Consider the following 13434-nt stretch of genomic DNA (forward strand, 5'->3'; position numbering starts at 1 on the left):
GATTTTTTCACATTTTGTTGTGTAAAAAAAAATGTTTAATTTTAATACACAATTGTTAGATAATATCTCACAGTCCTGTATAAAAATTCTCAGGCATTTTGTATATGTTTTAATGTGTATATTTTATACAATTATTGCATATTAAATTAATACACCATAAGTGGATATTAATTATTAAGATAATGTGTATAAATATTCCACATTTTTTTTTTTTAATCCAATGCAGTTTGGTAAAAAATCTAATAACCAAGTATATTTTTACTACAATTTTAAATTATTTTTTTATTCTGGCTTGTGTTGATTTTATTTACAATTGTGTAGAATAAAAACGATTCTTGCTAATAGCCCTTCACAATTATAGAATTTTAAACTATGTATTGTGTAGTTATAATACACAATTGTGTATAAAGGAGGATGCGCCCGACGCCCTTGCCTTTGCCGCTAGAACTTCGTTGTTAGCGTCAATGTTGCCAGATTCAATATTAAACAGTTGTAAAGGTATGCATCAAAATTTGCAGTCGATTTAAAGTTGTTAATTGAAAATGATTTAATAGGATATTTAAAAATAAGCCCAATCAGCATAAGTTCTTATTTTATTTATTTAAATAATATCGTGATAATAACACGCGTAAGGAAAAAGGAAACGTACATTTTTAATTGGCGGTGTAATCTTTAAGATACATTTGATGGCAGCATTGCTATAATTCCCAGTGCCACAGGTGGTCAACTGTTCATTCTTCAGTCCTTCAATCAATCGGCCGGCATTAATTTGTTTTAAGGTTTTTTCGTTTCGTTAAGTGTTAAAATTGCATAAGAAAAAAATGGATATATTCGTTGAAGATAAACTTAAGGAGTGGGGTTTATTGGACCAACTCCAGGAGCAGTTTGTAGGTAGGTAATTAGGTAAGCACCATATTTTTTTTTGCATTTATTGTATACTTTGGAATTTACTGGATATTTTGATGTTTAGACAGGTAGCTGGTACCTATTTAGTTTTTCAGTGATAACTGATAACTTTACAGTAGAATAGATAAGTAGGTATACTTACTTTTTTTACATTTTTTTTTATCTTTGTACCTATCCAATTTTAATGTAGAGGTCGGTTAAATTTGTAACCTTTATTGCATTTGTATTTCAATTTGTATTACAAAATGGGTAGATACTATTAATCATAGTTTGGATATGTTACTATGGTAATTAAACTATTATCAACAAACTAAAAACCTTTTAAAATTAAATTTTAAAAATTTCTTAAAAATTACCTAGGCTATTACTATTAAAACAAATAATTAAGATTTTTTTTTATTAGATAGGAAGGAAGGCTCCTGTAGATATATCGTGTCCACCAAGATCCCCTAAAGTTACATGGAACTATAAAGGAGACAGTGTAAAATATCTATGGAAAAAACTTAGGTTTGAAACGATTGAAGAAAATATTTAATACATTGCTTTAATGTATTAATGGTGGAATTTTCGAAAATATTTCATACAATTAAATAAATTGTTAAAATAAAAAAAACAGCTTTTTTTTATCCTGTTTTTCCCAGGCTCACTAGAATTTATTATTACACAGATTTATGACGAAATTCTCTAAAATGTATTTTAAATTTTTAAACAATTTGTTTATTTTTTTTATACAAATATATTGATTATTTTTAAATTTTTATGAATATAAATACAAAACATTGTAATAAAAAACTCCAGTTCTTATGTTAATTTGATATACAAACCTAAAATAAGTAACCTACACTATATTTAAATTTATAAAACAATATATAGTATTATTATACACAATTTGTAATAAAATTTAATAGTTGAAATGAAAGAAAATAAAATATATTGTTAAAACAACCTACCCTAACGTGTGTATTTAAAATGCACAAATTGTGTTTTTTTCCTGTACATACCATGTTAAAAAAACACTAAGAGTTTGCTTTTTTACTGAACAATTATATTAAATAAATATAAAATATTGTCGAATTTAAGTACACAAATAGTGTACTATATATACAATAAAATAAATCAAATTGATACACAATTTGTTGATTATAGAACCACAGTTGTTTAAACACAATAGCATAGAGAAATTTTACACAAATTGATTCTGTACCATTTCCAGAATCAAATTGTATGTAAAATCTATACAATTGTTGCATTTTTATTCACCTATTTTTAAGAGTGTTTGCAGATGATACAAGTTTTACTTGGAACAACCCGAATGTTAAGGTATTCCAGGGGCCGTATTTTTGAAACCATTCGACTTTGATTCGCATACGAAATTAGAGGATTTCGCATGAAAAATCGATATTCGTATTTTCTACCGCTTCGTATGCGAACTTTTTCGCATGCGGTGTATCGAATGGGTATATACCATTCGAATTTCAAGTTCGTGTGCGATTCTGCCACTTGTCTTGTTTTGATTTTAAACTAGCTTTGTTTTTTTTTTTAATTTGTGAGTTGGTTAAGTATTTTCGTAGTGTTTTTTTATTGTTTATTGAAAAAAAAAATAGCAATAATCAAATGGCAAGATTAAACAATCTTGTGCAAAAAAACGTCGTCGATGCACTGGAAGAGACTAAAACTCTGGCAGATAGAAGGAATAGGATGTACTCTTCATTTCTTGACCCATTTGAAATGTATGCAGATGCTTAATTTAATAAATTATATAAATTAAGCAAGCCTATTACGATAGAATGATTAAGCATATTACGATGATGTGATCTTTATGTACTCCAGAGACTGTGTAATCTATCCACTAGTTTTATATAAGGCTTGTGCAGTTTTAGCCGAAAAATTTTGGGTGAATTTGCCCGACTTTAATTCCGGGTGCTCTTCCATAAATGAAATTAGTTCTTTATTTCGCTCACTCGACACAAAACTGCAATATTTTTTATTTTTTGAATTCATTTAAAAAAAAGTCAATTCGCAAAAACCCAAGAAACGCCATGAAAAAACCTCAAAATTCCCTGATGTTTTTAAACTTAAATTTGAGGTTAGGTTAAAAAATCGTTATCGTCTTCATCCCGGTTGACACGGCCTCCAATAGCACTCGACTTTGCTACGTTGCCACTACATTTCATGTTCGCATGCGAATGAAATTTCGAGTGCTGTTCAAAGATGCACTTTTTAATTCGTGTGCGAATTTTGCCGCTCGACTTTGTTCGCATTCGAAGATTCTCGCATGGTTTCGAAAATACGGCCCCAGATTTCCGATAAAATATTCGAATACATGCCTTAAAAACATGTATACATGAATACATATATGTATCCAATTTATCGAAATAAGTAAGTTTTTTTCTTTTAACTTTACCACCCTGTAATGTAAAATCTAAGACGTTTAGTATACATGTTCATACGAATTTTTTTGCTTAATTTCGTCCAAGGAACCAGCGCCAGCGCCTGAATTATGTCGCAATATTAAAAAAACCACCCTATAGAGCAGTTACATAATTAATATTTAATTTTTTAGAGCATACTATATGTATAATTTTTTTGTATTTCTAAATGGTAATAAAATGTGTATATTAAGAATTTCAAGAACATAAAGGCTGTTGAAATCAATCTCCAATATTTCGGTCATTTAGGATTAGTAATTTCTTCAATGACTGAGTCAAAAATTGAACTAGTTTCAATTCTATTGCATCATAATTTTTGTTTTACCGTGCAGGATTAATATTGCGCAATGGCAATCATTTTTAATTCACGTTAGCGTACGAAGAAGGAAACTTCTCGCGCGATTGCATCGAAAAAATGGCGGTGAAATATTGACGCGTATTGCATGATAAATAATTGATCGTTTAGGTGAAAGATGTCTGATGAAAGATTATTTTCTTACAATACTATTGTACAATATATGTATTGTGCAATGTTATTGTAGGTCTTAAGCCCACCTTACAGATTAATATTATCGCACTAAATGTTATATAGTAGCTGTAAATGTTGTATAGCTACTACAGTACATAAGTTGTTCAAACCCTGGTCGACTATAAAAGGCTTTGACAATTATTTTATGAAGAACAACAAAAACAATACGGGTATATAGGGGTTTCTAAATATCATGTCGATACTGAAAGAGGTTTCCTTAGCTTATTTTATGACTAAGTTCCTACATACATATGGCGTAAATTGCCATATTTTAAAGATACAGTTAAAGAGAGTGTTAATGTTTGGTTTGAATTAAATTTTTTTCTACAGGGTGTCCCGAAATTATTGGGACATAGAACAACAGTAGATTCCTTACGTCAAAATAATGTGATTGAGGTCAACTTGCCTTATCCTAACTTTAATATAGTCGGCACGCTTTACCCTAACACATAAGTAATAAAAGTTCCACGGTTAAGAAACCAGCGACTCTCAAACAATTTTTTAGTTTATATTTTTATAAGACCTTTGTTTTAATTTGATGGGTATTAGTATTAATTTCTATGGGTGTAAGTAATGATATTTTATTTTCTACTAAAATAATAAAAAAAAGACCTATTATATGTAAAAAAACGTTAAAAAATATAAACAGAGAAGCAAAAATATAAAGATTAAAAATTATAACATTAAAGGAAGTTTAGTCTGAAATTAAATACATTAAATTAAATTTAGTCTGATTTTGAAGATATGTCAGTGTCGAAATAATTAGATTCATTAATACTTGAATAGACGTCTGGGCGTATAATTAGGGGCCATACCTCCTCTATCACTTGCTCACTTTGATAGTTTTCAGCTATAATTGTTTCTGTATGATTTATAGATTTTCTCCATGTTTTTCCTTTATTTGATGTAAGGATTATTTCCCCAAATTAAGGACACTGGCTTCATTGGTTATTTTGGAAGCGTGCTTATCATAATAATTTTTTGCTATGCCCTAAATCGACTCAATTGGATTATATTGGCAATGGTGAGGCGGTAATCGCAGGACTGCATGTGTATATTTAAGAGTCATCTCATCGATCACGTACTTCTTATCAAACCTGTACGTTTTACATCTCTGCAGCAAATCAGCCTTTAAAAATACAGGGTGTTTCAAAATTCACTACATATATTTTAAGGGCGTATTCCTGAGGTCAAAATAAGACTTTTTTTTCCTATAAACATGAGTCCTAAAATGACATTTTTTTAACTTGCTTGACATTTGGTGTAAAATAAATTTACTGTCATTGTTGACTTTATTTATATTTATTTTTTATTTATTTGTTTAATTCCAGTAGTTTACTTCCCGTTTTACATTTAAAGTGTAGTTTTTATTTCCATGTTTTATTTCTAAACGGTAACATTGCTAAAATGGAAAATTAACGTTATTCATTCGAACATCTTGCAGACATCCATTTTGTTTATGGTCTTACTGATGGTAACGCGTATGAAGCTCAAAGATTGTATCAGTTAAGGTTTCCTAATCACCTACTTCCGAATGTAGGAACATTTTCAGAGTCACATCGGCATCTTAGGGAATACGGTAGTTTTCGGACCCCCAGGAACAATGCAGGCAGACCGCAACAAGCACGAAACCCAGTGACAGAGGAGCAAATTTTGAATGCCATCGACGACGATCCTGGCCTAAGCACCCGACAAATAGCTCGGAATTTGGATGTTTCTCATGCAACTGTCTGGCGGGTTTTGCACGAAAATAGCTTGTATCCAAACCATATTGAAAGAGTTCAAGCTTTGCTACCTCAAGATTTCTCAAGGCGCTTACAGTTTGCAAGGTGGTTACTTCAGAGATAATAATTTTTTATCAAGTATTCTATTCACAGACGAAGCTCATTTTTCGCGGGAAGGGGTGTGCATGTTTGGACAGCAGAGAATCCGCACGAAATTAGGCAATCTCACCACCAGGAGCACTTTAGCCTTAATGTATGGGCAGGTTTAGTGGGAGATGAGTTAATTGGTCCTTTCTTTTTTCCGAGAATTTTAGTTGGCGACACTTATTTAGACTTTCTACAGCACCATTTAAATGGTTTACTAGACAATGTACCTTTAAATGTGCAAGCGAACATGTGGTTTATGCATGACGGTACCCCCCCTCATTTCTGTATAACAGTGCGTGACTATTTGGAACTTTGTGTTTCCTGAGAGATGGATTGGTAGAGCAGGCCCAATACCATGGCCTCCACGCTCCCCGGACTGCAATCCTCTGGATTTTTTTTTTCTAGGGATATGTAAAAAGCCTCGTCTATAATCCTGGTCAAGTGCCTTCACTCGAGGTCCTAAGGCAAAGAATTATTGATGCCTTTGAAACAATAAGAAATACTCCCGGAATTTTAGAGCGAGTAAGACAATCTATGAGAAGACGAATGGAGGCTTGTATTGCAGCGGGGGGTGCGCATTTCGAGCACTTTTTATAAAAAAAAATTTGTTCATAATATCAGAAGTTTATTGTTTATTTAAAAAATAATTAATTATTATGTTAATAAATGTTAAATAATTTTTTAACCAATTTTTGTATTTTTATAAACCTATTCCTACGTCATTCTTTAATGTAAATAATTGTTCATCAATTTATTGAAAAAACCTCAATAACAAAGTTTCAACAATAGCAAAGACTGGTTTTGTTATTTGACCTATTTATTGTTAAATGTCGTGCCACTTAAAAAATGTCTTAAAACAAATAGTCACAGCCTACTACTTACTACTTAATATTATCTGTTTAAATTTTAATTATTAGGTTATTGGTAGCTTTTTATTAATCGGTGATTTTCTCAAAAACTATTCGTATTATCAAAAAAATGCAAGAGACATAAAATTTTGATTTTTGTATGGCTCATATTCTGGTGTAGCTTAATTTTTAAAAAAATGTATGCGTACATAAAATTTTGGCCGTCAAAAGTGTGCACCCCCTCAGTTTACCCCTTAAAATTAGTTTTACGCCTTTTCTAAGATAAAAAGTAAATAGACCGCCTAAATTAACGGGGGTGTTCCAAATTTCGTTAAATTTGATGCAAAACTGTAGACACAGTTTTAAAAAATCGATTTTCTTTTACACTTCTTGCGATGGCTGTAGCTTGAAGGGGGTGCATTTTAGGACCCATGTTTATAGAAAAAAAAAGTCTTATTTTGACCTCAGGAATACGCCCTTAAAATATATGTAGTGAATTTTGAAACACCCTGTATATCGTCATAAGCAATATTTTTTTGCTCTAGGCACGTTTTTGTTTCCTATTTCTTCCAAATGTTAGTGAGAAATTTCTCTTGAAAAAAAATATTCTGAAATGGTATGAGGCATTGTCCAAGACTGTAATAGAAGGATTTTCCAACCGTTTCAGGAGTTTTTCTTCAAACCTATGTTAAAATATCGGCATCCATATTTCCGTGGTGTTATGTTATGTTTTTTTTTTGTCGAAAACCAAACTAGCGTTGGAGATAGAGCCCTCGTCATTTCCTGCATGTAGCACAATGTAGCTTTTCCACAACTAGAACTGATGCTGGGATAGCATTGCGTGCTACCATGTTGCCATGATAATTTTGATAAGTTCCCCTTGGTAAAAATCCAAGTCTAGAAACACAAATTGTTTGGGATCTTTTGAGGTTTTATATTTTAGATATTTTCTCAAAAAATTCCATCTTTTTGTCACTACATGTGAAAGTTCACACAGTACTGTCCGATTATTCGTCTTTTTGTAAAGAAATCCCAAACTCTTTAGATCTTTTACCAAACTAGTTAAACTAATATCGCGAAGTTTTTTGCCTTTTATTATTTAAAATAACACGTGGCAGCCATAGTCACGTGTTATTTACTTTTATACATGTTATAAATAATGGTTCTAATTTCGCTATTAATTGTTTGGGGTAGGTTCAGACTTTTTGGATGCCGACGGATTCTTTTATTTAGTTTATCAAGTTCTTCTTCGTCCATATTGCAAATCTTATGTAAAGTACACTGTGTCCCATTTTGGATGAGACTGCAGGGTATCTCTGTCATTTTTTAAGATAGAGCTTTGCGGTTTTCGCGACCCTGTATCACTTTTTTGTAAAACTTTTAAAGCCACAAACAGAAATATTCTACTTTTATTATATATATTATTATTATAAATAAACTACTTTTGTTCCTGAAATACAGGGCGAAAACGAAAATGTTCACTTTTGGAGATGTTATTATTTCTCAGGCCCTGTATAAGATAGAATAAAAATTAAAACTGCTTATAATAGATATTTTTACATAAAAGTCAGTGGCGTATTTAATTTTTTTTCTTATGCACTGTTTTTAAGATTGAGCACAAACTTGGTATTTTTTAAATGTAACACCCTGTAGATTTTAACGTCAAATTTTTGCATTTTTTTTTCTGAATACATTGATGTATCACAACCTATTCTTTAGTAAATTTTAGCTTCAAAAATCAGAAGAATCCATATTTATTTTTGTTTTTAATAGTAGGCCATGAATTCTTACACACATGCATTTAATTGTTACTTTTTTAAAACGCCATGTGATTTAAACCTGTTTATTTAACTACATTTTAAACATTAACTTAAAATATTAATATAAACATAAAAATTTTAAAAACAAAAAAAATATATCGGACCAGGTTTAACATTAAAAACTAATTAGTAATTACAAGAATCAAATTAGAAAATTAATTACAAAAACCAAAAAAAAAAACAACAAATATAAATTTAATAAAACTGTTCAAACTGCTGTCCATTTTGTCTTATACAAAAACCACATACAGTCTGTATTCGTCTTAAGGCATTTAAAATTATAAAGGGTTGCCTTTGTAAGTTTATGAATGCTTCTTCAGTTGTCGCTCGGAGTTCATTTATATTATTATGCCGATTTGCATAAATTTTATTTTTTAAGTACGACCATACAAAAAAGTCCAAAACACTTAAGTCCGGTGACCTCGGGGGCCATCTGATTGGCCCGTGTGTGCCAATCCAACGTCTATCAAAATGGGCACTTAAATATTCTCTAACTACCCTTGAATTATGAGCGGGCGCTCCATCTTGCTGGAAATATATTTGATGTCGCTGGGCTAAAGGTATGTCCTCCAGCAACTCTGGCAAATTATTTTGCAATATATTTAGATATCGTTGGGCAGTTAAGCTACCCTCAAAAATTGTATATACAATTTTAGTGCCCAATACAAAACAGGAAACACTAAAACCAAATCGGCCTTGTTGCTGTCGTTCAAAAGTAATATGTTGGTTTTCTTGATACCAATGTCTGGTATTTTGCCTATTGAATATGCCACTACTGCTTATATGGGATTCGTCAGACCATATTACCTTTTTTACAAAATCCGGATTTTCATTAGTTTTGGTTAAAAACCAATTAGAAAATTCCAGTCGTTTAAACGGATCGTCAGGATGCAATTCTTGAATAATATTTATCTTATACGGTTTAAATTTATGCTTTTTTAAAATTTTTTGCACTTTTGTTTTGGAAACTCCTATCTCTTCCTCTATCTTTCTACAGGAAATTTGGGGTCCTGCTTCCACACACGCTAAAACATTAATTTCGCCAGCTTCATTTCTATCAACATGGGGTTGCCTAGGTTTTGAATAGCAGCCATAATTTAAAAGATTAGATTATAACCGGAATACCGTAGCCCGAGATGGCTGACGTCTTTCTGGAAACCTAATAAGATCTTTTTTATTTTTTGAATTTTGTAACAAAATAAAATAAGCTAGAGCTTTACCTATTTAAATATAATTGCTGCGCCGCTTCGACATTTTCGTTAGAAAGGTTTAAACATTTTATAATATCATACTTTTCAAAATTTTGGAATTCCATATTTTCACCGTCAGCCATCATTATTGATATGTATTGAGTCTGTTTGTGACTTAGTTTCCATGAATGCAATAAACAAAACATTTTTTTATGCATGTGTCAAAGAATTCATGGCCTACTATTAAAAACAAAAATAAATATGGATTTTTCTGATTTTTGAAGCTAAAATTTACTAAAGAATAGGTTGTGATACATCAATGTATTCAGAAAAAAAAATGCAAAAATTTGACGTTAAAATATACTGGGTGTTCCATTTAAAAAATACCAAGTTTGTGCCCAATCTTAAAAACAGTGCATTGGGAAAAAAAATTAAATACGCCACTGACTTTTATGTAAAAATATCTATTATAAGCAGTTTTCATTTTTATTCTATCTTATACAGGGCCTGAGAAATAATAACATCTCCAAAAGTGAACATTTTCGTGTTCGCCCTGTATTTCAGGAACAAAAGTAGTTGGAATATTTCTGCTTGTGTAAAAGTGATACAGGGTCGCGAAAACCGCAAAGCTCTATCTTAAAAAATGACAGAGATACCCTGCAGTCTCATCCAAAATGGGACACAGTGTACTTCTTGAGATCTGGCATGCATTACATGTCCGCTTCTTTACTACCAAAACAGACGTCAATGGCTCCATGTTATTTTTTTCTTGTTTAAAATAATTTTGTATAATACTTTTAAAACTAAACGACGTTCACCCAAAGATAGAAACCGATATTTAGCAATATAATTCTCTTCTTGCGAATCTATAATTCAAAAATTATAAAATCAAAAAGTAAATTTAATTAATAGTCTGATGATATCACTTTAAAATACCAGAAGGAATAGAATGTAAGTATAGACCTTTAAAGTATTTACTTGTCCAATCAGGCAAATTAACACCTTTCAGGTACATAATCCTCTTAACCTATTTTTTTGGCACTATATTTGGATTTTGTACTTTTCCCAAAATTTATAATTCTTTTTTAACCCAATTCTACCTCTTTTTTACCTTATTAAATCATAATAAATATTAGGTTACACTAATAAATAATAATACAAATTATTTTAGCATAAAAAAATATTTCCTTAAAAAAATATTAGTACCCTTTAAAATAATAGCCAATATTACATTAAAAACTAAAACTGTTTTTAAACCGCTGGAACAGTCGTCCAAACCGGTACTCAGTATAAATAGTAAATAATACGGCGACAAGGAATTGATTGTTTAACCGGTCGGCTTATATCCCGAAATAATCCGTAATGTGTAAGGGTAAAACGAGCAGACTATAGTAACTGAAATACAGGGTGTCAAAGTATTGTTTAATTTATCGTTTTTTTCTCATAGGTCCTGAACCAAATGACATACTGCTATGAAATTTAGAACATACGAACCTTTTAAAAAGATAAATAAAATTTCGTATACAGTTTTCGTGTTTTCGGTAAAGGGCGCTCGTTTCGATAGTTTTGACGTTTTTAAATCCCCTAACTTTTTTGCAGCAAAAGTTGTTTTGTTTTGTTTTGAAAAGTAACAAAATAATTTTCTTCGTGAACAACTGTTCAAAATGCCCTCCATTAACTTCAATGCATTTTGAAATACGTTTAACAAATGACTGCCGTATTTTAAAAAGAAGATTTTCAGTATTTTTTAACATATTTACAGAATTTACAATTTTTACATTTAGTTTTCTCTGAGAAATTGCTGACTATCGGTAATGGTCGAGTATCATCACTACATAATTCAGAATATCATTGTAACAATGCATTCATTCCAATCCAGTGACTGCGTAAAAATTAAGATGAAGCCACCAACTATGCATTGAGTTTTTTAACTCCGTGGATGTGCCTAGCTTACCACCGCACAAGGTTGTCTCCGCAGTCATACTTCGAAACATATATTTACCAAAACTTGGCAACGGTACGCGTTTAATGCTAAGTAAATTGATGAACAATGTGATTTACTAAACGATACTCAAAGGAAAAATCAAAGAAGTTCTCATTCCGAGGATTCCGATGATCCCAACTGATATGCCGCTCGCGTTTAAAAGACTTCAATTTCGAATCCGTCTTACATTCGCCATGACCATTAATAAATTACGATGCAAATTCTTGAAAGTTTGTGGTCTGAATCTGGAAAATCAATGTTTTTCACATGGTCAATTATTATATCTCGCATGTTCAGGGGTCGGAAGACTATCTGCGTTTTTTGTACTTGCGTATGATAATAAAACAAAAAATGTCGTGTCTCACAAGGTGCTTCACTAAAGAGTGCAACCTATTAAAGAAATATTAAAATACTTTATTAATAAAAAAATTAACTTAACAAAATCAAAAATCTACTTGTTTATTATCTCTAAGGCGCAACGAAGTTCGCAGGGTCAGCTAGTAATTAATAAAATAAGTCTGCATATCTTAAAAAACATGATTGTAATAAGGATAAAACTGAGATGAAAATGTATGTTTACTATTAATTTAAGCTCTTTCGTATTCTTTTCGTATTTTTTGTAATAAATCAAATAAACATCTGTTATTAAACTCTCTTTTCACCAATGTCTTCAATTACTTTACTATACTCCTTACATATATAACATAATAAAATATTTCATTTCATTGTAACTGCGTGCAAATTATTTTTAATAGTTCGCAATGAAGGATTTACAGTTTTAGCGATGACATTGTAATAGAAGGAAACATAATATATAAAAAAAGCATACCTCGGCTTGTTCAAGATAGAGGAGAACTTCGTGGTAGTTGTCTGCACAGGTCATTTTTTCACCAGTGGCGACTTTTGCTTGCAGCCATGCTGCCGTTGTGCACCTGCAACGTACGACATTATAAATACAATAAATAACTTTCCATGCTCATTGATATGCTATCCTCGTTTAAACACAGAATGGCATTAGTTGAATAAAGGTACATTTATATACAATTATATACAAGGTTCCTTCCAAAGGTCAATATACCCGTTTCAATTCTTTTTAACCATTTAAAAGAATTTTAAGAACGCATTACAAAGTAATAATATTAATAATGTATAGCGAATTAAGAACGATAAAACCAAATGGAATTCCTGTAAAATTTTAAAAAATGTAATAGTAATATTATGGTTCAGTGGTTGTCTGCTTTATTCAGATTAGTTTCAAATTAATATATTAGTTATGAACTAGCTTTCGATTTCCTAACCGGTGACCTGTATGTCTCACTGCAAAACATTTTATATGGTATTCTAGAATTTGTGGGCAATCTCTTAGGCTCGGATCGATCAAAAATAGACATTTTTGGGTTGAATGCGCAAATGTTAAAATCAATCATGAAAGAGATTGTTATTTCTGTAACAAACTTCTGTCCTAAAGAAGAATGTACCTTGATCCATTTTGTTGTTGGGTAGGCTATAATTATTTCTCTATTTCACAAAGGTGATATAAACCTGTGTATTATCGTTTTATATCACCCTTGCCTATCTCGAAAATTCTGGAAGAGTGAGTCAGTTTCCTGTGTCAGATTATTGATTACTTTGAGAAAAACAACCTGTTTAGTTTTAGGTAGGATAAAAGTACTATCCTTGGTGTGTTGGATTTGATATTTGATATTCTTTGGGCTTTTCAATTCATTTCGAGGATACAGCCCAGTCCTCTCCTGTATCCCCTTGACTGTGCTGCCTCAAGGATTTTTTCTCCGGAACCTAGAAGCTTATTTTGACCTACCAAGCCTTCAGCTGATAAAATCGAATCTAGAAGGTCTG

General features: G+C 31.2%; 1 protein-coding gene across 1 annotated transcript in view; it reads right to left on the bottom strand.

The window, feature by feature from the left end:
• LOC126748530 (rho GTPase-activating protein 7) overlaps window positions 1-13434 on the bottom strand; it is a 448556-nt gene that overhangs the window by 79049 nt on the left and 356073 nt on the right. Inside the window, exon 4 of the mRNA XM_050457835.1 lies at window positions 12407-12509. Coding sequence (XP_050313792.1) covers window positions 12407-12460 — 54 coding nt within the window. The 5' untranslated portion in view covers window positions 12461-12509. The remainder of the gene's footprint in view (window positions 1-12406; window positions 12510-13434) is intronic.

This window comes from Anthonomus grandis, chromosome 22 (assembly GCF_022605725.1).
Source record: "Anthonomus grandis grandis chromosome 22, icAntGran1.3, whole genome shotgun sequence".
Lineage (NCBI taxonomy): Eukaryota > Metazoa > Arthropoda > Insecta > Coleoptera > Curculionidae > Anthonomus > Anthonomus grandis.